At 31.1% G+C, this 27627-nt stretch overlaps 1 protein-coding gene across 1 annotated transcript in view; it reads left to right on the top strand.

Moving 5' to 3' along the window:
* Positions 1 to 25910, top strand: part of LOC143044904 (QRFP-like peptide receptor) — a 44735-nt gene extending 18825 nt beyond the window's left edge. The window contains exons 2-6 of the mRNA XM_076217136.1: positions 5521 to 5969; positions 15699 to 15803; positions 18441 to 18549; positions 21241 to 21375; positions 23105 to 25910. Of these exons, the coding sequence (XP_076073251.1) occupies positions 5521 to 5969; positions 15699 to 15803; positions 18441 to 18549; positions 21241 to 21375; positions 23105 to 23211 (905 nt within the window). The 3' untranslated portion in view covers positions 23212 to 25910. The remainder of the gene's footprint in view (positions 1 to 5520; positions 5970 to 15698; positions 15804 to 18440; positions 18550 to 21240; positions 21376 to 23104) is intronic.
* The last annotated feature ends 1717 nt before the right edge of the window (positions 25911 to 27627 follow it).

The following is a 27627-nucleotide window of genomic DNA, read 5'->3' as shown; positions in this document are numbered from 1 at the left end:
AATGTCAAACTCCTCGACATCTTTATGTGCTTGTTCCAGCCAAGAACCTCTTCACTTGATGTCTGTAGTTATTGCGTATAGTGTTTGTAATCGGAGAGTTGACGTGGTGGGTGTTGATGATAGATATTTAATACTTTTTGTTTGATTTGGGTTTTTTTAAGTCTCGTTCCAATTTAGAACTTGTCATAATTCAAAGACTGTCTATAATTGTTGACCTGTAATATGACTTCAATGATTTGTATTGGTCGAAGGGTTGCTGTTTCTTTAACACAGGGCTTCGTTTATTGAGATATTACCGCGTGATGGTATTAATTTGAGAGTATTCAGTTGTACCTTGCCTTTATCAATATTGATAATGTGTATTTAGAAAATATTAAAATAAAACTATGATCTCTACTGAAACTCTTAACGTTGCAGCGTATTTACGTATTCCTGGCATTCACATGTTTAGAACTGAGAGTTAATGATGAGGGTAAATCAGGAAAACTGTTGATATAATGAATTTACCTGTATGTTTTATATTTGGGACTAGACATTTTGCAAATTAATCAATGTCTGGAGAAATCTTTGTTAATTTAATTATTATTATTATGGGATGTGATCCTGTGTTTTTCTTTGAACTTAAATGTCAATTTGAAGGGATTGTATTTCCTATTGTAGGGAAAACACATTGTGCTTAATGAATTTTCTGAATGGGAACAAGGTTTATATTTTTAAAGGATGATAATAGACAAAATCAAGCTTGGTAATTTTACGGAAATTAGCGGAAATTAGCGGAAATTAGTGATTAATTGTGGTCTACTTTTATTTCAAATTAGTTAAATTTCCCACATCCTTTTGAAGTTCCAATAAGCATGTTGAACTTTATCCTTTTATTAAATCTTTTATTGAAAGGAAAATAATTTGAGATTGATAACAATTTCCTTGTTGAAATAATTTGACAGTCTGCCAGTTTATAAAATTAATCACATGAGTGTGATATAATTTCCTGGAATGCTCAAATATTTGAATTTCACTCCGAATTCATTCTTTCGTCCATTTAAACTGAATGATTAGTATTTATATTCTTGGTAGAGTATTTATTCGACTGAAGAATTGTCTATGTAAGCTTATCGTCAGATTATGATAGAGATTCAAGCGTAGTAACATAATTGAAACAGTATAATGAAAACCAGATATTGTGTCATTTATAAGTCATATTTCTTAAACTTTGCCAACTTTATGTACGAATATATAACGTCTTAATAACGAATGCAAGAAACTACACGTAAGGATCATTTTATTGGTTGTTTAACAAAACAATTACAAAATAATCTTCATTATCTGATTTTCCATTTGGTAAGGACGTTATTAATTACTAAAGATATTCAAAATACTTAAGTTTCTAATTTAGCGAACTCACAAAGTATCTACATAAGAAAATGCCTGTACCAAGTCAGGAACATGATAGTTGTTATCCATTTGTTTGATGTGTTTGAGCTTTTGAATTTGCCATTTGATTAGGGACTTTCTATTTTGAATTTTCCTCTGTGTTCAGTATTTGTGTGATTTTACTTTGTTCTCAGACAGGTTCAACAGAACCAAACTACTTTTTCACGATAGTTAGTCCTTGAGTTCTTATTGAGAAAATAACCTCCTTTATGTGTATGAACCATATTTGTTGCAAATGCTTCCTACATGATTCTCACTTTTCTATGACAAAATTGCCATCCTCATCTAAGAATAATTTTGCCTTAGAGAGTTAGAACCTTAGTTTGTTAAGATTTAAAAATCTTTACATCGACTATTTAAGAAAGGTTTATTACAATGTAGTACGTAAACACTGACATCATACTAGCTGATGCTACCTTAGGGGTTAATTATCGTCTACTACCAACGATATCGACCAAGTTCTAAAACAAAAATTAGACTTTATAAAGTGTGTATGTACGAAGCACTCAGTTTGACCTACCTTCATCTGGAACGTTCAAACCCAAATATTTGAAAGAGAAGCACATGAAAAGCTATGTGATCAAAAGGGACAAATCATGATAGACAAATCCATCAAAGGTCAACTTTGTTTTAGGGAGTATTACGACCTTTAGATTCCATAATCAAATATAAATCTATAATGAGATGCGAAAGATATCAAACGAACATTTAAAATAACAAGCCGAAAATAAACTAACAACGGACAATTTGCATTTTAAAAATTTCATTCACATACATGAAGACGTACAAGTTTGTAAAACATCATTAGAAATTCGTTTTTTAATTCGCACCTCGATATATTAAATTTGAAATACACTGCTTCAGACAAGGAACTGCCATGAACTTGAAAATGAAACCAGAAATGATATTATGATCTCCGTAAATGTCATAAGGCTGATAAAACCCATCAATTTGGTTTCAACATTATGTTGAAATTAAATCTATCAGTTCTAACTTTTCAACTATTTGTACTGATTGATCGAAGGATGGAGATACTAAGTTGTATCCGTTGTTGTCTATCGAGACCGAACATGACTTCCCACAAGCCTCCGGATGCATCCATCTTTACGACAGAAGCTAACGCCTCAATAATTATATCCTTGCAGTTAATTTCTGCATCAGACTAATCGAAATGTATTGGATGTCCGCATTCTCTTTTAAAAATTAACTGTTTACAAAACTTTTGGATTTTTGAAATTCTCAGGTTTTTCTTCCTCAGGAATAGATTGATTACCTTAGCTGTACTGGGCAAAACTTTTTGGAATTTTTGGTACTCAATGCTCTTCAACTTTGAACGTTATTTGGCCTTTAACATCTTTTATTTGAGCTTCACAGATGAGTCTTTTGTAGACGAAACTGGCATTTGGCGAAAAAATATAAAATTTCAATCCTGGTATCTATGATGAGTTTATTTTTAAAATATATATGATAAATAGATTGGATGTTTGATGGGTTGGTATGAATCCATATTGGTTTACTAAAATACACTGGTGTACATGTAGTATAGGAACTCAACCCTTATAAAAATTTATCTTGATTTGAAATACTATGAACTGATCTTGTATAATAAAGGTAATATGTGAAAAAATGAGGTAAAATGTGCGATTACTAATACTAGTGAATCAAATAACAATAATCATTGGTAAAAACTTTAAGAAGTTTTATATTTTTCATCATTTTAGTGGCCTTAGAACGGTTGTTGGATTTACCATTCAATGTTGCCTTTACCGAAAAAATAAAGAGTGTTATTTCTAGATGCCGAAATGAATAGAATTAAGAAATGTTTAAGAAACCATAATCTTTCAGCTTCCACAGGCAAAGGACATCTGAGAATAAATTGGCCACTCTGTTTAGGTGCTTTTCGATCACCAAGATCTTGACTTTGCAGCGTATCTATACGCAACCGTCGCTTTCAAAAGTTTTAGGTTTGAGCGTTCACAATGAATGTAAATCCAGAAAGCGACTCAAACGCACGAAATGTAGGTAGTGTTTATTTCATTAACGGATTATATGCGTCGGCATCAAAATTGAACAAATGTGCAATTTTGTATTTCTCTTGTTAGGAAAGACACTGAGCATTTAAAGTCAATTGATTTCTCGCATTTAAAGGAATGTTTAAGAGAAACTCAATAATTTAACTCCTTTTGGTCAAATAAAAAAATATTAATGAGTTTGACTGTAAACTGTGTGCGGTATCTAAATTCTGCAGACTAATTGTCCAATAGGGAATCGTGTTTTAAATTCAAATCTTCCGACAAATCATTTAAACTTGATTTAATCTCTAGGTAGATGAAATATAACATGCAAGTTGTTTGTTGGTAAACAGTTGATGTCGAAACACGTCAGAGAACTTCATTGTCTTGAGTTATGTTCTTAAGAGACTGAAGTAGCTTTGTAAAAATATTGTGTGGGCATTAAATATTATTGCTCGATTACTTTAAGGATTTCTTCAAGAAAGACTTTAACACGATGAGTTTCAGGATGAACAGGTTTTATAATTGACTTAATAGTTCAAGTTTGTAGATTTCCAACTTATTCGAAATGCATTTCAATGAGTTGTCTTCGATGATTTACGTGCTTAGAATGTTGTAAAAGTTATTATCAAAATTGTCATGATAAAGTTTGGAAAAACATTTTGTAAATTCAGCTTTATTGTTTTGTCATGATTATTTAATTTAGACCACACACAGGTCATTCATTTGTTGTAAAAGGCGATTTTATAAAGCAGAAGGTGACAGAGAACTAAAAAAAGTAAAATCACAAAAAATACTGAACTCTGAGGAAAAATCAAAACGGAAAGTCCCTTATCAAATGGCAAAGCACATCATACGAATGGATAACAACTGTCATTTTCCTGACTTGGTACAGACATTTTCAAATGTAGAAAATGGTGGATTGAACCTGGTTCTATAGCGCTAACCCTCTCACTCGTACGACGTTCGCATTGATTTCCAACTTATTTACGCGAATATTCGATTTTGCGTTTAGCCCTTTCTATCCCACTTTGCGATTTTTAAATATCTTTGGTCGATAATTTAGGAAAGATAAAAAAGTTTAATATTTGCGATGATTTATGTGTCATTTTTCTACTCGCAAAAGTAGCGAAAACAAATATAATATAGTTATGTTTATCGAGGTTCTCGTTTGCAGATTGGCACTTCGCAATCGGATGAGGGATATAGACGTACCTATATATGTTTTTATAATATATTTTACATGCGTTGATTTGTTTAGAGAAATTGACAATACTTAACACATTTCAGTTAGATGCAACATAACTGATCTGATAGGAAGCGGAATATCTAAATTGTTTGCAGCAGGAATATTTTATCATTTCATACTACCTTTTCATTCAGCCATTAATGTTGATAATTTTATTATATGCACACATATTGACATTATTACACTTCGATGTGTTGATATTAAGACCCTAATTTTTTATAAATAAAGATATAAAATGATACCAATTTCAAAGCGTCAACTGGAATAATATTATTGGCTACGCTAAATACTTAACTTTATAAAGCCTTATGTTTGCCACATACTTCTGCTATACCAATTTCTTTTTATGTCCAATCTAGGGACATTATTTTTTTTCGGTCCGTGCCTCGTTCGTTCGTCTGTCCCGTTTCAGGTTAAAGTTTTTTCGTCAAGTCAGGTAAATATTGAAGTCCAATCAACTTGAAACTTAGTACACATGTTCCCTTTTATATGATCTTTCTAATTTTAATGGCAAATGAGAGTTTTGACCCTCAATTGCACGGTCCACAGAACAAGAAAATGTAAGTACTAGTGGAGCATCCGTGTACTATGTACACATTCTTGTTTTTGTAGGAATTACTGTAGCAATAACACATGTGATTTGTTACAGGCCTGAAATGGTACCATGCCTACAGACACAGTAGGTTTCGAGTTTTAATGTTGGACAAACTTTTTCTTTTTTTTGTAACTATGTTGAATCTCATTGTTAATGTTTATCCTATGTTTATAACATTGCTATTATGATAACAATTAATTTAATTTCAACGTAATATTTTTTTCAAATTTCAGTCAGTTCACTTGTTGCCAGCATTTTGTCATTGACACTAATAGCATGTGACAGATTTTTTGGAGTAGTGTTTGCTATGAAGGCACATATTATTGAAAGAAAAGCTCGACATAGTATCATTCTTGTATGGCTTTTTTCGTTCGCCATTGCCTCGCCACTTCTTGTCTTCAGAACATTACACCAAAGACAGTGGAAAAATCATTTAGAACAATGGTGTGATGACGAATGGCCTTTAGTTTTCAAATACATTAGTCTGGAATATGGTGTACCGGTTTACCATCAACCAGCAAGGAAAATCTATTGGACAACTTTATCAGTGGTTTTATTTTTGATACCAATTCTAGTTATGGCCATCGCGTACACAAGAATCATTAAAACATTATGGGCAGCAAAGACTCCAGGAGAACGAGTGCCAAAAGATATAACAGTTCAAACGAGAATGAAAAGAAAGGTAAATATATAAAATTCTAACCTTGTTCTAAATTGTCATGAACTTGTAACTCTCTTGGTATTGTAGGTGTGATTCAAAGAAAAAGAAATAAGCCAGCATGCAAAACAATAAACAGAATATACGAATCCCGCCAAAACAAAAATGGTAATCATGCTGTTGGTAAGTAGCGGACTTGCATGATGGAATGTGTACACCTTACAATTGAAAACCCTTGATTCAGTATTTTATCAAGAAAGTTTACAGAAAACTTGAAGTAATCTTTTTGAAGCAAAGAAGTAGTAGATATGCCGGTTTTTTTTTATAGACACATTTAAAGACACTATAAGAAATATAAATCCATCAAGCGATGATCCGATCCATTTTCTGGATTTGACTTTACTTTTTGTCATTTTTGGTTTATAAAATTTTTATTATTTTAAATTCATTTTGATATATTTTGTTCCCTAACATCTTTAAAGAGACATTCATTGCCGAAAAGAGCATATTGTGCAGTAAAATTTATACTCTTGAAAACAACATTTATGTACATACATCTAAATTGGTATAGAAAATATAATCAGAGGTTTTCATCTTTTATTAAACAATTTTTACAATATCAAAAGAATGATAAAATAATAAATTTCAACATTTCTTTGTTTTTTCCTGCCTTGAGTAGAAACTGGAGTTTAAGTTTGAAAACTTGTTTTTCTATAACGTGGTCAGACAGATATAAAAGTTCATTGTCGTTTGTGGCAACTATAATGACAGGAAAATATCAAGATACTATAAAATAGGCGTTTGCATTAGAAGGAAAATCGCTATGTTTGATTTGTGGGTGACTTATAAGTTCACTGCAGGGTTGATATTTACTTGGTCTAAGTTGAAATTGATTCTTTGTCAGTTTCATTAATAATTTCTTATCAGGACGTGTAAATTCATTAGATATGCTGGCATGTTGGCATTAATGATTTTCCGTATCTGACTTTTGATTTACATTCTAAATTTTAGCAGTGAAACGCAATATCCAGATAACACCATTAACGACCATTTTTATTTCAATTAAATGCTTTAAATTGTTTCGCCTTTTCATGCATTTTGTTTACATAATAGCTCCATATTTTCCTACTATGATTATTACTGATAATATTAATGTTTCAAACACCAGTATGCAATTTGTTCTTCAAAATTATTTTTCTGCTAATGTTTATATGTTAAAGCAAGTTATTCTTATGATAAGTGAACCAAATTGGTAATCACGCCTTAAGGAATACATAATTAAATTTTGAATTGTATCTTCTAAAATGCTCTGAATAATGCAAAAAGTTTTTCTTATTCAAATTATTGATTTTGTATTACTATTTAACAGATCTTGAGCATACGCTTTGGTTATAATATATATACACATTATTACTCCAAATATCAGCAGACAGCAACAAATCTGCGGAACAAATTTTTGTTCTTCCTAGCCGGGATTCGAACTCATGCTATTAGGTTATCAAGAGAACACCGCCTGCACCGAGTCTTACACTCTAGACCACTCAGCCATCTGGACGGAACAAAAAAATTATCTTTCGGTGGCTTTGTGTTACCTTTCCTCGACAGTAGAATTAAAGATGTAACACAGTAAATATTATCTTTAAGTTTTCCCGGAGTCAAGAAACAAGTTTACATGTGTTAATCAAAAATAAAGGCAACATTAGTATACCGCTGTTCGAAATTCATAAATCGAATGAGAAAAAAAAAACCAAATCCGGGTTACAAACTAAAACTGAGGGAAACGCATCAAATATAAGAGAACTACGACACACCAGAAACACAACATTAAAATGTAACACACACAGAAACGAACTATAATATAACAATGGCCATTTTCCTGACTTGGTACAAGACATTTTAAGAAATAAAATGGTGGGGTGAACCTGGTTTTGTGGCATGCCAAACCTCCTGCTTTAATGGCAATGTTAGATATAACTTTAAATTGACAACATTACATGACAGGACTACAATACCAAAAAAAAAACCAAACAAATTTATATGCAGTTACCTCAATCAATTGTTTACCAACTATTTCTGCAGTAAGGTATTATATATCACACGCCGATTAGTGATGCGAAAAAAGAAAGGATAAAGATTTGGACGAAAGGTTCCACCCTAAAAAAACGTCGACCCATAGTAATTTATCTATGCTTTTCTGTACTTTTTTGTCATACAGCTCATAATTTTGTTTTTCTCTTTCTTTTGAAAGTTAAAGTGTGAGCGTTTTAAAGAAATTAAATCACGAATAGCAAGATATTTGACCATTGAGAGTAATTTTCATTTATGATATAAACCAAATTGAACGATTATATATTAAATGATCATAAATTTGATCCGTCCATGACTTTATTTCACAAGTGTAAAAAGGTTAACTAATGTAATGTCATGACCATCAAATCAATTCTCAACCTAATACCGTTTCTTTGCTGATAGGAAACAATGACCTTTTTTTTCTATGGAATCACGTTTCCAGAAATTTTAAATTTTCAAATGAACTATTCAATAGATCGATGTATGTGCGTAGTTCGTCATTCAAATAGATGTTACAAAACAAAACAATTCACAGCTACTAAAACATTTGTACTTGTAACTCTTTGTAATCCTTTAATTGAATGAAATCTCAATATCGTGATTTATCCATAAAAGGAACTGTTTGTCTATACAATTTGTTGACTTTTGACATAATTATAAGATTGCGTTCCAAATCAAATCGTAGTTTTAATGCACAAAACAACAATTTATAATTACATTAAGTCCGACCGAACTATCACGGCAATTCTGTAATCAGTCTCAAAAGGATTTTTCGACGTACCATCTAAGGATCCAAATCAAAGAATAATCTTGTATGTACAAATCATGCTCTCTTTAAGATTGGCTATTTTGTCAAACGAAATTTGACACGATTTTTTTCCTCCTTGTTATTAACATTTTGCCATTTCTCATTAATGCACTAATATTTCCTTTGGAAGTTGATGACACTGATATTAAAATCGATGAATTGTAATTGACAAAATCAAAATGAAAAACAACAGGAAAGATGTTTTTTATAAATTTATCATTGATTGATTGATATACTTGAACGTCGAGTAGCTCATTTTTGATGCATTTTCAGGATTTGTCATGAGTTTTGAAATTTGAACTAAAATAGGGAAAAGATTAGTTGAACAAGGGGAGGGGAAGGTAGAGGGCAATACCCAACATATGGACCCCCTAAAAACATACCTCAAATTCAGAGAGCGTTCAGTCGTATTAAGCGTATCAATTTAATATACATGACTATCGCTAACCAAACAATCACTATCTCAGTATTTCGTTTTCTTAAATGTGCTAAAAGTTTAGGTGACCATATTTATTTCTCTTAACGAACTTTTATTGTCTTTATAAGCTTTTAACTGTGAGACGTTTACTGTTCATTTCGTTTTCTTCATACTGTTAATCAACTTACATTTGTATTTTAGCAAGTGACTTATATTTTTGCGACTTACGCGAGTAGAAAAATGACGCGAATATGTAAAAAAACCTTCCTTGTTCTATTACATCAAATAAATTTGAAATTCGCTAAATGAAATCGCCGCGAAGTGGAAAAGGAAGGACACAACACTAAATAAAGTATCTGCGAAAAAAGTTGGTTCACAGTATCACATTAAAATGTGAAAATAAAATGAAAAAACTCTGTTAAATATGTATATTTATTTTATACAGTAGAATAAAAGTATAGTGTGTGACAGTTAAATCGTTGTAAATGAAAAAAAAAAAAAATTGTGCAATAGCTTTCTATTTGAAAACATGGATACTTCTTTTTTTTTTACGTTTTCAATATTAAAATTTTGATTAAAATTATTTTCAGAATCAGTGTCTATTGCAGAGTAAGTAAGACCCCAAATCTTGTTATTGGATAATGAAAATTTTCAACATTATATGATTCCAGCTGTGTTTCAGCATGACTCTTTCATACAATGTGTTTGTTTAAAATTACAGATCTTTGAAATTTCAGACTATCTAAACAGTTAATACTAATATCTTTTTGATCACTAATTGATTGGAAATTGTTATTGGCTTGATTGTGTCATGTTTCTGTTCTAAAATTCACATTAAGATCACGAACTGTTGGACAAATGATGAAGTGCAGGGAAAGCCAATAGCGAGTAGAAACATTTATTTTTTTACTTCCGGTCTTAATGTATAATGGAAAGGGGTAAGGGGCGCTGTAGCTTGAGTTGATATTATATTTGTATGAAGCTATTACAGTATTTTTTGCGTTGTTATATTTAGTATAAACAAGTACGTCACTTGTTATAAAATTTGTATATTTTATCAAAATGTTGTATCATTATTTAAAAATTACTCTTTTTATCTTGCTTGTTTTTGTCAAGGTTCTGTTCTAAAATTCACATTAAGATCACGGACTGTTGGACAAATGATGAAGTGCAATGAAAACCTTTAGCGACTAGCAATATATGAAACTTCTAATTTTATTGTTTTTAATCAGAACAGCGGTAGATAACTACATACACATTTTTACTTCCGGTCTTAATGTATATGATGGAAGGGGGCACACTGTAACTTGAGTTAATATTATATTGAGCTATTACAGTACTTTTTGTGTTGTTATATTATTATAAACAAGTATGTCAATTATTGTAAAACACTATATATTTTATCAAAATGTTTGTATCATTTAGAGACCTTAATGATAAAAAAAGATCTTTCATGTCCTGTTCAATTTTTTTTGATGACTCTTTTTATCACCAACCAATCATACTGGCGGGTAGAAATTATGCAAATGTCTAAAAAAAAAAAGAGAGACCAAAACGAGTCAATGTTCAATTCTACTACGGCGTCGGATGGTTATGAAAAAAAAAAACAACACAGATTCAATGCACATCAATAAAATTGACAAAAACTGTTAAAATATAAGAACAAAAAATAAGACAATAATAGAAAAAATCATAAACAATAAAAAAAAGTAAAAAAAACCAGCTGCATAAATTCTTCGGTGAATTGTTTTATTGTAAGATATCTATCATTTACAAAACCTTTTTGATTTAAGTTGAAATAATGCCGTGTAATTTGGAGTAATAAATTATGGATTAAGCTTTCAACGGTTCGGGATTTACATGTGATCCACAATGACATTTTGTGCCCAAATGAGGTGTTACGTAATTTGCGGGAAATTGCGTTACAATGACAACTAAAAAAAACACGCGAAAAATCAAGCACCTGTTTGGCAATTGCCTGTCTAAGTGTCTTATACGTCATAGTTATTAACCATAGACATTGATCGAGGACCTTGATTAAATTCCTTCAAATTTTATAGATATAAGATCTTTGAAAATATTTTCCCCGAGAAATGCGGTAAAAGGTCGCGTAAATATTAATTTATAAGCCTTTGTGGGAAATGAAAAATCACTTCCGATGTCAGCGTAAACAAATTTCGCCGCCTAGAAATGGCAAGTCAGGATAGTATTGCTTCACATCTTTCTACCACCACCATAATTCCATTAGATTTAGTTGATGATCGAGATTTAGATTTTCTTGATGAAATAACAATAGTGAATGATCTTTACTTTGGGAAAGCTGAATCAGAAAATCCCGAGAGACAAATTTATTATTATGGTTAGAAATATATGGTTCATATTAGAATAAAAAAGAAAAAACTCAAATTGATAACCGTGTTAAGCATTATTTTGAATTGGTAACCATTGTATTTTAGCCTTAGCCCTATACATATAACATTTACTTCAATCAATGGTAACAGTTATCTGTTACCATTGATTGAAGTGTGTGTAACATTTTTACGTTGTATTTCCGTTGTGTCGTTTGTTTTCTCCTTTATTAGAGTGTGAATTCACATTACTATAAGACGTGTCACGGTACTTTTCTATCCCAAATTCATGTATTTGCTTTTGATGTTATATTGGTTATTCTCATCGGATTTTGTCTAATGCTTAGTCCGTTGCTGTGTGTGTTACGTTTTAATGTTGTGTCGTTGTTCTCCTCTTAATGCATTTCCCCCAGTTTTAGTTTGTTACCCCGATTTTGTTTTTTGTCCATAGATTTACGATTTTTGAACAGCGGTATACTACTGTTGCCTTTATTTATCTGTTCCGCTTTACAAGCCGTGTTAACATTAATTTTATTGAATCTGTGTCCATGAACTACAAATACAAAAGACCTAATTTAATTGTTCCTATTCCAACAAGGATTGGTTTCCATAATGTCTGGCTTTGCCGAATGACACTTAACCCATAAAGTTGATATGTGAATTTAATAGAAAATGTAAGTGTTTCTAAATTTAATTTTGACAAGTGAATTATGTTCTATGTTCGCCGCTATTGTTATTCCCATTACAGCTAAACTGTTTGAGACCTAAAGTATCCAATAAATGGATTAAAGTATACTTCAGATTTTTTACGTCTGACGTAAACAGGACTTTAATAAATTGATTAGATTAACAAAACTATTAAAACATAATACAATAAAGCATTAGCTTACGTTTGTCGCGAAATACAAAAAAAAACTAGAGTCACTATGAAAGGTCAACAATTCTTATCATGTGCTGTAGAATTTTGCCTACGAAACGAGCGTCTGGCGTACTAAATTACAATCCTGGTACCTTTGATAACCACTGGGTCGATGCCACTGCTGGTGGACGTTTCGTCCCCCAGGGGATCACCAGCCCAGTAGTCAACACTTAAGCGATTAAGTGTTGACATGAATATCAATAATGTGGTCATTTTTATTAATTTCCTGTTTACAAAACTTTGAATTTTTCGAAAAAACTAAGGATTTTCTTATCCCAGGCATAGATTACCTTCGCCGTATTTGGCACAACCTTTTGGAATTTTGGATCCTCAATGCTCTTCAACTTTGTACTTGTTTGACTATATAAATATTTTGATATGAGCGTCACTGATGAGTCACTGATGAGTCTTATGTAGACGAAACTCGCGTCTTGCGTACTAAATTATAATCCCGGTACCTTTGATAACTAATTATTCTTTTCTCACTTCGTAAATTACTAGCAGACTTATATTGTAAGTAGTCCTACAGCGTGAAATAAGCTCAATAATTGTTTTTGGATTAAGTTGCTTAGTTTTGAACTATCTATTGACATTTTTATTTACCCATTGTTTCTGATGAACTACAATAGACACTTTATGCGTCTGTTGTTCAAACAGCTGACATTTGAATTAAAATATAGCTTTCCAGACATAGTTGCATAACTTCTGTTGATTTATTATTCAATCTAACCTTTAGTTACAAAAGAAAAAAATAACAAAAAAAAATTTCAAAAAAATTCAAAAAACAATTAAAACTAGAATTGCCATTGCTAGCAATAGCGGATGTCACCCTGGTTCCCCAATTGCCACTAAATGGCAGCCATTTTGATTTATTTTTCATCAGTGAATGCAGATATATGCATTACAAAAGGTTTTTTGACGGTTTTCATAGCGTTATGTACGTTTGTCAATTTTCACTATTGCCATTTTGAAAATTCCAAAGTTAAATGCCACATCTCGATTTGCAAGGCAACATTTCTGTAAAAGTTTTATACATTTTTAAAGACTTTTCAAATTTTTGATATTTTTGGTCAGTTTCTATGGCAACATCGTAGTTCCAATGAATCTCAAAATCATCCACAGCATGTATATAGAGGACAGTTACATTGTATAAAAATATGATTAAATGTTTTGCCATAGTCAAATTATTCACCAAAAACTAAAACTTCAACTTTTCACTCTTTTTCTGTTTCCATGGTAACAGCAGACATCCTGGAAGTGCCAACCTCGACTGCACTTCTGACAATGGTTATTAACATTCTGGTGTAGTTCCATTCGAATTGGTCCATACGATTCCCAGAAACAGTATGGGCAAAATGTGTGGAATAATAATAATAAGATTAGAAAAAAGAATCGAACAATAACAATATGTCACCCGACCTCCGTCAGGGTGACATAAAAAAACAAACCCTGATACAGCAATATTTATAAATGTAACACTGCTATGCCGTTTATGTACACACCATTGATACAAAGTTATAAACAGACACTGGCAATATCTTGGGGATCTAACTAGTAAATGTATATCTTATGTTCTCATTTACTTATTTGTGCCAAAGAGCCAAGAAGGCACATACTTAAATATTAGATTGATGTCTATACAAGTGTGGGTGAAAAACTAGGCAGGTTAATTGTTCACCTGGTTAAAAAAGTTTGGTGTTGAACCGTTATTACTTGTTAAACAATTAAACCTTCTATCACCAAATTAAAAACATGACTCAATTTAAAATATGCGTAAACACAGTATTCACAGAAACATATGAAGTACTTAACAAGAACAAATTCGTGGGAGAAAGATTTTTTGGTTTTTATAGGCGTTTCTTTTTTTTTTAAATATACACTAACACTTTCAATCAAATCTAACTGTTATGTACTTCGATGAACATACTTAAAGAGAATTTGTGTGATTGGTTCTTTCATATAACTTCACATGTTCACTCCATCCCACTTTTATAACTTTTCAACATGAAAGATATCTTTTCTTGAGTTGAATAGGATATCGGAACGTTTACAAATTCATCAAAATCATCAAAGATCTTTCCACATATAACCTGAAATAAAAACAAAAAGATCTACCAGAATATAACTGTTGGCTGGCTTAATATGAAGTTATTATGTTGAATATTTTAAAGAAAAGTGAGATGAACATTTAAAGATAACACGTTATGAAAAAAGTCAAGTACCAAAAATACCAAATGACAAAATTAAAGCTCAATCGCATCAAACGAATAATTTTGACTTGGTACAGGCATTTCTTTTTATACACACTTGGGAGATTCATAGCAAGAAAACCACAAATCGGAGGATTTCAAACTTGACAAACCTCTCGATTGTATGAATATCGCATAAAATTTCATTATATTTTCAACAATGTGTGAAGAAAAGACAGACATACTATGTACAAATGTCAAATATATTGGAACTGTACAGCAGTCAACATTCTTTAATAGTCGCAATAACTATATATAAAAAAAACCCAACCCCCCAAAAGAACTATGCCTTCCTCGCCTCTACCAAGCTGTTAGCCAAAAATAAAGTCATTCTATAAGTAGTTTTTGAGAAATAAGCGACGAAAAAATTGTTTTACAAGGTTATACAGCCCCACGCCAAGGGACCCAAATTAAACTGCGACGCTTCATGGTATATGTCAACCTGTATTTTTATAGACAAGTAGATTGCAGGATAAATGAATTAAGCTTGATTACTTAGAAAATATTCAAGATAATTTAATAAGTTGAGCATATTATTGATGAAATATTCCAGATATAATTAGTTAAGCATGAATACTGATAAAACGAGATTAGTATGCTTACTTAAAAGGTCATTTAAATATGAATATAAAAGTCTGTAAGGAGATGATATTACCCTATAACTGTGTTTTTCAATGCGCAAATGAAGTGTGATTGACATGTAACCTAAAATTTCCCTAAAGCAACTGATATATAAATAGCAGTGAAACGTGTTGGAAATCTTCACTATGAGAAGAAAAAAAAAAAAACCAATGAAGTTGAACAATGTTCATTTGGAAGTGCTTGTAGGGATATGCATTAGTTTTCTTCTGTTAATACATACTGACTTCATGGCTTAATGTTTCTTCTGTTAATACCAATAGACTTCATGGCTTAATTTTATTGATGTTCTATACTTGTAGATTGTTTTAACCTTGGTACTCATCATGATTGTGTTTGCAGTGTGTTGGGTGCCAATACAGTTCACCATTTTGTACGCTGAATACAGACCAGAAAAACAATTGCAGGTAACAATAATTACATTTAACCTTAATCTCTTTCTCAATTATAAACAACAAATTTTATTAGAAATCAAATCCGGGTTGCACAGTTATTGTAAAACTACCTATTCTAGTGGCAGTGTGAATCAGATGTGGATACAAACTATTTCAAAGTACATACAATCTAAGAATCTTTCATGTTGCGATAGTATTAAAATATTTGACTTTTCTAAACTTTACACAAGTCTTCCTCATTCTAAATTAAAAGACAAATTAAAAGAGTTGGTCCTGGTTTGTTTTATTTTGTTAATAATGTTAAAGAAAAGGAGACGCTTACTCTATAGATACCTCTAGTCTCACTCATTTAAGGTTCTGTTCACCTTGCTGTTGTATCAATTGTTTCTTCTCTTTTTGTAATAGTTAAAATGAATTCAGCGAGATATGAACAGAGGTAAACATTTTTAAAATTTGATAGGTATAACTTATGATCGTGATTCTATTACAACTTTAATTATAAGAAATGCCTAAAAGAGCGTCCTACATTAGAATGAGATATGTGTGAATTGTGATTAGCTTTAACAAAAAACACGAAACATATTAAAAACATATTTGTTATGTCAATATTTAGAAAAATAAACTACAACGAACAAAATAAATGGTTTCGTATATTTATCTGTTTTTATATTTTCCATTAATTTGTTATGAGAAAATAAACGAAGCCACAAATTTTGACATGGATGTGTTTCTTATTTATACATTTCCTACTTCATAACACTTACATGATAAGGCAGATGTTTAAAATGTCATTTAAGGATATGTATCATGATTAAATGTAATACTTCCTTATTTGTATAATCAAATATCTACTCCATGTGTTCATTCCCTTTAATATAGAAATAGTAGGCGTTTTGTCCCTTTATTAATCGAACAGTTGCTGAATTTTTAGTAAATGTGGCTCTTGTATATTTTGAAGTGGGGTATCTTTTTTCAAATGGACGCAGTCTCCTTTATTACGAAGAACAGAAAACGAGCCAATAATGTGTAGAATTAATGGATTGACCTGTTATCGCTGAGCTTTTATTATAGATTTCAAAGTAAAGAAAACACGTTGTTCAAACAATAAACAGTAGATGTAGCACTGGCATTATTTCGAGACTGAATATATTTTGTTAAGACTCCGATTAACAAAGTTTATTATTCATTAAGAGCTTTATTCTGTTAAGTTTTGAATTTATTCAATAAATATTTTATATAACTTGTGATTAAAACGACTCTAATGTCTAATGATTATCTGAAGAAAAGGATATAGGTCTGTAAGTGGAATACACACATGCGCTGTTCTATCTTGGTTGACCAGAGAATAGAAATAATGTCAACAATAATTTCACCATTCCGCCTGCAAAAATACATGATAAAAATGCCAGTCTGTTTGGTTCTAAGGGGCGATATCTAATACGTATAACTGTTCGCTTAGAATAGGAATGTTGAATACGACGCTTCATAAGCCTGGTATCTTGTATGCGTTCGCATGGGGACGTTAATAAACCACCCACTAACTGATTAGCAGGTTTCGTAGATGTCTTGTTGCAAGACAAATATTTTTATTAGCATTATTCTGGCCGTTATAAAAAACATAAGTGTTTGAATTACATGTATTACTGTACTCTTTTTATCATGGCATATCTTTTTACCGCGGAATGGGCCTTGTTCGGTCTTTGAAGGTTATCAATTGCCCTGTAGTTGTTTCCCTTTCTCCCTTTGGTCTCTGGTTGGTAGTTGACTCATTGGCAATCTTGTCACATCTCCTTATTTATATTACTAATATGCCGATTTTCTGATAGTCGTTATAATGCGTAGATATATTTGAAATTACCCCCAAGAGATTTTTGTATTGATACGCATGACTTATGACAACAATGCTCTAATTGTTTAATGTAAAAAAAGACTATATGACTCCCTGTATGATTTGTGTGTATAAATCTCTGATAAGCTGTAACAAAAACCATTAAACGTATTAAAAAACATATCAGATATGTCAATATCAGAAAAACACACTACAAGGAACTAAATAAATGGTTTCGCATATTTATCTGTTTTCTCTTTTCCCATTAATTTGTTATAAGAAAATATAGGAGTCCACTAAATTGACCTTAATTTGTTTCTTATTTATTTCCTTCATTCTTCATAACACTGACATGATAAAGCAGATGTTCAAAATGTCATTTAAGGATAAGAATCTTGAGTAAAAGAAAATGCTTTCTTATTTTTCTAAGCAAATGCCTACACCATGTGTTCTTTCCAGTAACACTAACAGAAAGTGACAGAATAACGTCTACTTTTGCAATAAATCAAATAGCATCAATATCATAATCATTAATATAATATTTAATAATTTCTTTTTATCTCCATGACTATTCATAAAGGGATATTGTAATGATTTTAACAGAATTTTAGAAAGGAGACGTGGTATTGGCATGTAAACCAGAGCATCGAATGAAGGCTAGTTTAACTTAACACCGAGTTAAACGAGAACACTTGAAGATTTGTTTCATTTTGTATATGAAATAGTCACTCATCTTTAATATTATATCTAGACTTTATCAATTAATCATTTCATTATTTTAATGTTAAATGACATATAAAGAAAATTATTGTTTATTTCAGCTTGAACAATGGTATACACAACTTAGTTTCTTTGCGCATGTACTTGCCTTTGCAAACAGTTCCATAAACCCAATGATTTATGCCGGTTTTAATGACAATTTCAAAAAAGGTAAGATTCTGAAAAAGAATGATTTCTTATTACTCAGTGGCAAGTATAGTTAAATCCAATCCTCTATTTTTTCCTGATAATGACACATACACACAAGTTTTCCTCGTCTACAATGTTTGTTCGATGCTGCTTTTCTAAATTTATTTTGGTGGTATATAGATATAATTCACCATGTTATATTTCCCAACCAGAAATTTGCAGTCTTGATATTGATGTAATTAAAAGTATACTGTTTGTTAATTTTCGTAGCTAAATATGTAACTTAAAGCATATTTAATAAGTCTAAAATAACACTTAATGCGCTACATGAAAAATCACATAACATACTACATATATTAGTACGTCACCTTTAGGATCAACTTATTTGAGGTTTTTAGATGTATATACATGCGCGTAAGATACTAAAAAACTGACCACAAAAAAGAAAACTAACTAAAATACCGTACATTTTTTTGAGCTTCAAAAAAATTTTAAATGAAAAGTCCCTTATCAAAGATGGGCTGAAGATATCAGAGGGAAATTCAAACTCATAATGACCATATACTCTTAGGCAATAAGCCTGAGGTGCGAGTGCAAAGGTTTTTTTCTCAATAATAACAAATTTTGCTTATAAATGTGTTTTATCAAATAAATAGCATATACATCATTTGGAAAGGCGACACATTTATGACGGAAACTTTTGTTTAGGAAATGTATAACTTCCTAATGATGCTTCATATGTCAACTATGATTGATCACTGTCTCTGTTAACTCTTCAAAATATAGAAAACGTGGCAGATTCATTTATCTAGAGTTCCATAAAGAATCCGATGAAGTAACACATACAGCATGATCCCCGGATGTTAATTAAGATATATATTATGAAAGCCCAATTGACTTCAATATTTACATTGTGAGATTCCGTGTCTTTCTTTGAGAAAATAGATATACATTACAGAAACAGCAGGTTATAATGTTGAAATAACAAAACTTTTTCTTTGTCTGTTGAGTAGAAATATTTGTTTCCAATGATTGATTTGTTTATATGAATGAGTCCGATGTCAACAACCTCAGGAACGGCATATTAATTAGAGCAAATAAAATATCGTTTGTAAAATGCACCAGACAGAAACAAATCAATACAGTTATAAAGCATTTATCCTGACCCTTACTTTCAACGTTTGTGACCAGAGTTCTTAGCGTCAACTTGGAGATATCGACTGACAGTTTTACGAAATGTGTATGAGTAAATGTTGCGACACAAAATAAGTCTTGTAAATTTCTGTACTGCAGTAGGTGGACATTTGTTTCAATAATTATAGACATCACATTAAAAAATAATTTTTATAGTTCTCCTGTTGTGTAATGTATTTTTTTTTATATTTGGAATCATCAACTATTAAAAGAAAACACCATCAAATCATCTCTCAAAAATTCTGTTTGAATGGCCCATTAACTTTAGTTAGTCTTTAAGATTATAAAGTGAAGAAAACAAGAAAGAAAGCACAAAGAAGGCACGAATCGTAATAATAAAAATTTAGACTGCACCAAAACCTCACAAAAGACAATCATCAATCGACACAACACCTCACAATTTTTTGGTGTTTGAGCAAACGTTTTTTCTACATAAGAAAATGCCTGGACTAAGTCATGAATGTGACAGTTGTTATCCATTCGTGTGATGTGTTTGGGCTTTTGATTTTGTCATTCGATTAGGGATTTTCTGTTTTGAATTTTCCTCGAAGTTCAGTATTCTTGTGATTTTACTTTTTTTTAAGAATATCATCGATGAACACATGTTCTCGTGACAGGTAATCAGTTCCTGCTCCAGGAGCAAAGTTCATTTAACATGTTTCACCAGTGATCATTCCTAGCCGTTAAACATTAATGTGACATTCAGATGATTAGCAAAGTCAATCAATTATCAGAGATATCACACAAAGAATTTAAAAGGGCATTTCATGACAGAAAAATACAAAAAAGTACACTAGAAACATGCAAAACCGAGACAATGTTATTTACATTATGCAGAGACAATACTCCCAATAAAAATGCTAAAAATTTCCAAACCCTATACAACATTAATATCCCTTTTACATTAGTTTTATCATTCCAAAGGGCTTTCCTGGATTTATAAATACTAGTTATGAATCTAGATTGCCGAAAAGTAAAATAACACAAAAAAAAAAAAAAAACAAAAACAAAAACAAAAACGAACTCTGGGAAATAGACGCCGGATATTAGCTTGATTTAACAACCGGTGGCGCGAAGCTGCAAAATTTGTAAACCTTAGCAGAATATGTGACTGATATTGATGATAAAGTAACATAGATCTTTGAAAACTACTCAGAAGTTTTGCTTGCCGCTTGAAAAGCTGTTAAAGTTTAAAAGTATTTGTGAGGACACATTGAGATGTGCAAAATTACTTGAAACTTGAAATTAAACAAGGAATATATAATCATTCCAAGTCAAAATCATAAATTGTAAATTGAAGTTGAGAAGACAAAACATTTGCGAATAGATACACAAAACAAAGATCACAATTATTTATACATTACACAAACAGTGTAGATACATATACTTATGTACCAATAAGGTAAGTTTACAGCTGATATGGTACACATAGTACTACATAAACGTCAGATTGAAAATAAACTGATGAATGATATTGAAATGTTAAGGTAAATTATTCTGTCTTCTGTTAATTTTCAGGTTTTAAACAGATGTTCGGTTTATATAAGAAGAGATACACAAGTGTGTCGAGACTTGATGACAGTTCTACTACTGTTGTTACAAGTTTATCGAAGGGAAGAATATTTAAAGAGGAATCATCGTTCACGTTAAATGGTAAGGGTTAGTGGAGTAGTGTTTTTCGTAATATATATATATAAACAAGATGATGTGGTATGTTCACCAACGAGACAACTCTCCGCAAGAAACGAGACCCACTACAAAAGACTACACTCTTTATGACGAGGTTATGGTTAGGGTTAGCCCTAACCCTAACCCTAACTTTTTTCTGGCCATGTCATAGTAATTGACAAATGATTAGAATGAAATTCAAAACAGTGTGGCTGTGGCCATTGATTGACACATTAAATTCATCCGTTGACTGGGATAATTTACGTGAACGTTTGTCTGTAACGACCACTGTTCACGACGTACCTACGATAGACATTTAAACTGTGGGGTCACCAAAGGTTTCTTAACGCCTTTAATTATAAAATAATTCGAAAAATTAATCAGGAATAACCTTTATGTTTTGATTTATATAATTGATATAAATCAAAACATCGTGTTATTTCTGATTAATTTTTCGAATTACTTTATTAAGGTGTTCAGAACCTTTGGTGACCCCATAGTTTAAGTGTCTTTAAAAAGTACATAGTAAGCATAAGTCGTTACATACAAACGTTCACCTAAATTGTCCTAGTCAATGGATGAATTTAATGTGTCAATCAATGGCCACAGCCACACTGTTTTGAATTTCATTCTATTACATGAATGCGACGTTGGGTATTTCTTTATATGAAGATCACCAAAAATACACTTATTTTAATTTCGTTTTAATTATTTTGAGCAAATAATGCTCAGCAGCAAAATAACATGTAAAATACAAATGATATATATGAAAATACAATAATTTTAAGAAAGTATCATTTTTTTTAGCGTCAAGATCGATATTTTGTTAGATGAATTACAATAAGTTTGCAAGCAAAAGTTATAAGAAAAAGCAAAATCACAAAATACTGGACTCTGAGGAAAATTCAAAACGGAAAGTCCCTGATTAAATGGCAAAATCAAAGCTCAATCACACAAATGAAACTATACAAAACTAATTAACCCGTTTTTCGCTACGTCAAAAACAAATCTTCTGAAAAAATAATACAAATGCAGATGACAACAGTACATAAACAATCAGAAGCTTCTTCATTACAGCCGTAATTAAAAAAAAAAGTTTCACCAATTCATGCTAGGAGGTGAACGTTTTAAATTGGCCTACTTTACACTGCATGAACTTACAGCAGATTGGTATATTTTTTTCCGATAAGAATTTTTATATCTATATATATATATTAATTGGTCTCTGTTGGCTGTCAGAAGAAGAGACAAACTCACAAAAAACTCAAAGGCTTATCGTTCTCAATAATACGGTATTGTTATATACTTAATTATAAAACATCTGATGATTTAATGGTATTGTCTAAAGTTATCTGGTAGATGTATATGTTTTTAATTGGCATAGTTACTGAATGAACTAATCACAGATGGTAAAATTGTTTTCTGATAAGACATATGAATTAACAATGTTCTGTGTTTGGCTTACAGAAGAAGAGACACATACATAAGAAAATCAAAGGCTTAATTTATTCAATAATATGGTATTGTTAATAATCAAACATTGTTATCTAGACAGCCAAAAGCTTCCCTTTGTTAAATCACAATCGAGATTAGTAATTTATCATTCTAGATGTCATTTGCAGCTGTTGCAATTCTCCTTATTATTGTATCTGTCATGTTTAACATTTTAAGGAATTTTCAGTGATAATGTTTACCTAATTTAATTTTCATTCAGGAAAGACACGTGATGCTTGGAACGGGTCAGCTCAGGCATGCAGTAAGATGGCTATTTACGAGGAATTGAACAATTTAGTGTGTAGTTCATCGGACAATGGCATGTAAAAGAAGAGAAGATGAATTGTTTCCATGATTTTCTTCATTTCCTATATAATGCTTGTTACATTCCATACACATCACGGTCTGGTTGGGGTACATTTCTGTTTTCATTATTTTTGGGGAAATTTTTGGGCAATATTCTATTTTCATTATATTTTAAACTTCCCATAACTTTTTCTAGTATTTATTGCTTTTGCCTTTTTCCCTCTGTTCTTATTTTTAAGGGCTTTTATTCTATAGGTGATGCACTCAATGCTCTATTCTGTAAAACCCACCCAGACTCTTAAACACCTATGATATAAATTAAGCTACTTTATATTTTCATTTGAATTTTTCTGAAAGCAAAAAATCATGATATATTTCTTCTCAATTGCACCTTGGTGAATTAGTGATAAATAGACAAGTCCAGTAAGAAATAAAACGCTGAGAATATAAATTGATATCAAAGTTTTACACTTATTTTTCATTGTTTGTTTCAATTTTCTTTTATTAAGAAATACCTTATAAATTTATAAACGAACCATTTTCTTAGACCTCTAGAATTCTGACATCAGATATATTTCCAAAGTAATTTCTCAAAAAAAAAATGTACTAACCCCTGTAATTTTGTCTTGTCAATCCATCATATGAATATTACCTCGTCTCTCATATGTTATCGTTTAACATCATAGATTATCGCGATATGTTTTAAAAAGCTTGTCTGTTATGGTTAACACTAAAAACAAATCTTAAAGTACAAGCATGCCTTTTTTGAAAAAAAAAACCTAAAGAGTATTCGTCATGATTTAATTGGGTTCAACGTCAGACTGTACATAATAAACAATTATACGAAACATACTACTAGAAATACAAATGTTAGAAGCAATTTTGTGTACATAACAATATATAGAAATATATCGATGCATATGATTTAAAACAACAGTGCTACTATAAAGATATTTAATAGTTTGGAAATCTGAAGAAATCTTTTTTCAATATTCTTTTTAAAAATATCAATTAAGAAATGAAAAACGAAATAAACTTAACAAAAAAGTTTTTTTTAAGTAAAAAGCAAATGCCATCATGCAATTTTAAGAATATGCCTGTTTAAAGTCAGAAATATGACAATTGTTTTCTATTCGTTTGATGTGTTTGAGCTTTTGATTTTGCCATTTGAATAAAGACTCCGTTTCGAAATATCGTTAGAATTTGTTATTGTTGTTATTTTTCTTTTTGGAAAAGATAAAAAAATCATGACAAACTTAATAGTTATCAAAGGTACCAGGATTATAATTTATTACGCCAGACGCGCGTTTCGTCTACATAAGACTCATCAGTGACTCTCAGATCAAAATAGTTGTAATGCCAAACAAGTACAAAGTTAAAGAGCGTCGAGGACCCAAAATTCCAAAAAGTTATGCCAAATACGGCTAAGGTAATCTAATCCTGGGATAAGAAAATCCTTAGTTTTTCAAACAATTCAAAGTTTTGTAACAGAAAATTTATAAAAATTATCACATAATTGATATTCGTGTCAACACGGAAGTGCTGACTTGTTCATGAAAGAGTAAAACTTAAATATATTATTCCACTGCATGTTGATTTTGATAGCAAAATCGACATTTGATTGGTTGAAACGTTCACACGTGACGTCGAACAAAACTTCATATTCACCTCTGAGTATCATACTCCACTCTGACATGTCGGGACTAAATCGTGCGACGTACGCGCGGTTTATGTACATAAAATCTTGAACTTCTTATTTTCTAAATAGCTTCAGCAAATATCATTATCGTGTTCAAATTTATTTCAGACGTTAAAACAAAAAGACTTATTAAATAATTAATGTTTATCCGTACTGGTTACTAATATGCAGGTCGTGTTTAGTAAGAATAACAAGCAGATAAGTCGGGAAAAAAAGCCGGTATGCAAACTGATATTTAAAGTTCAGATAGTATACAAAGCTTAGGCAGTGGAATAAAACATTCATTTCCCTTTGCCCCGGGAGATATTAAGATTTGTTCACCCTCGAAAAATCATATTTCCTTCGGGCAGAACCCTGTGAAATATGAATATTCTTGGGTGAACAAATCTTCATATCTCCCTCAGGCACGGGAAATAAATGTATAATATCGAAACGAATAGTCAACAGCTGTTACTTTAAAGAAAGAAAGAAAATCAATTATATTCAAAATAAAGTATCACACGCATATAACTGTTAATTGGAAACAAAAACATAAAAATCGTTGAAATATTATTGTAAAAAGTAAAAAAAGTATAAATACTGAACTCTACAAAAATTCAAAACGAAAAGTCGTTTATCAAATGGCAAAATCATAAGCGAAAACACATCAAACGAATTGGAAATAAACTGACTTGGTAAACACATTTTATTATGTAGAAAATTGTGGATTAAAACTGGTTTTATATCTTGCTAAACCTCTCACGTGTATGACAGTCGCATAAGTTGTAAATAAATATAATTTTATATGAAGTGTCTAAAGATACAGTTGATATGATTGTAAACACATAATTACTTGTTCTTTAATTCCGATTCATTTATATAAATTATCACTTCAACTTATCATTACAGGCTTTCTATTCTTATAATGTAAATATTGTTCCTTTCATATGTTAAAAATGTTGTGTTGTTTTATTTTATATGAGACTCTTTCCTATCTACTGGATCTTTACACATTGTGAATAAATAAAGTATATTTATTGTTTTCTGACTTTATTATCATTTTGGTAGGATCTTTTTTTACATAATTATGTAGTTGTTTTGTTCATCAATTAAAATGTAAACCATGTTCGTTAATATGTAAATTGAAACATGACCGCCATTCTATGTTTATTTTTTTTTTATTTTTTGCTATTGATAATCGTTGATCTTAATGTTTCGTCGTCTCAATAGTTCGTCTTTCATTGTTGATGCAAAGGGTAATACGAAAGAGCAGCCAAGAATAATACTTGTTTAGAAGGTTTCGTTTTATTTACCCTGGACTTATTACTATTCCTGGGGTATTGATTTTCATGGATATCGTTGGTAGAAACAAGGAAAATCGATCAAACAATATATCAGACGCTACAGTTTGGCAACCAAATCATTTTGATAAATAAAGACAATAACGTATTTTATTTTAAATTTTTAATTTCAATTTAGGTTAAGACATGCTTTCAGTCACATTGTTAGCAATTTTGTTCAGCAACTTACTATAATTGTGAAACTGTGATTTCTGATAACTACCTGAATTTTGTTTGCTTGTAAATCTAAATCTTCAAAGTTCTTATCATATTAGAATCATGACTCTTTAATCCATGTTTCAATGAATTCACAATCACCTTTTATAGACTATTTACCGGGTTTGTATTTATATGAGCAACACGACGGGTACCACATGTGGAGCAGGATCTGCTTACCCTTCCGAAGCACCCGAGATCAACCCATGTGTTTGGTGGGGTTCGTGTTGCTTGGTCTTTGGATTTCTATTTTGTGTCTTGTGTATACTACTGTTGTCTGTCTGTCTGTTTTTCTTTTAAGCAATTGCGTTGTCAGTTTGTTTTCGATCTGTGAGTTTAAATGTCCCTCTGGTATCTTAGGCCCTCTTCTATAGCTTTACATTTGTATAAGAGTAAGCAAACAAAGTTGTGTTGCAGGTTATTGCAAGGAAATATGCCTCTCCATTTTTTCGTTTGAATTTTCTAATGTTTATCATAGTATTCAGTTGTTTTCAATGAAAACAGATCAATTCAACATTGATTCGACGTTTATTTGGGTATCTGTTCACAGGAAAAAATTGAGGCGACAGTAGTTTACCGATGTTGAAAATTTGTTAATTGATTAGGAAGAAGCAAATCAAGATTACAAACAAAACATAAGTAGCGAGAAAGTGTGTGTTGATATGATAGGCATCACCCACCATGCAAATTTACACTTGGTCTCAATGTTTTGTTTCCAATACTAAGTTGTAATGATGCTCCGTATTCTTTGAAAAAAAACCAATAACGAATCGTGTACCTTTTATCTGACGATTGGGTGTAGTACATGTATATAGAAAAATAACAAAAATACCGACTTCCGATAGAAATTAGAAATGGAAAGTCTCTAGGCAAATGGCAAAATGAAAAGCGCATACACATCAAGCAAATGGATAACAAATGTCATATTCCTGATGTATTTTCTTATGTAGAAAATTGTGGATTGAACCTGGTGGTTTTATGGCAACTTTAACCTCTCTCATGAATGACAGTCCCATCAAATTTCATTACACTGACAACGATGTGTTAACATAACAAATAGACATAATAGGTAAAAATGTCAAAAACATATACATGTACATGATATAGAAGTACAGCAGTCAATATTGTGTTAAGGCGACAGTAGTTTACCGAAGTTCAAAATTCCTTAACGGATAAGGAAGAGACAAATCAAATAGCGAGACC

This window comes from Mytilus galloprovincialis, chromosome 9 (genome assembly GCF_965363235.1).
Source record: "Mytilus galloprovincialis chromosome 9, xbMytGall1.hap1.1, whole genome shotgun sequence".
Lineage (NCBI taxonomy): Eukaryota > Metazoa > Mollusca > Bivalvia > Mytilida > Mytilidae > Mytilus > Mytilus galloprovincialis.
The sequence above is the reverse complement of the archived record's forward strand: the minus strand, read 5'-3'. Positions and strand labels throughout refer to the sequence as shown.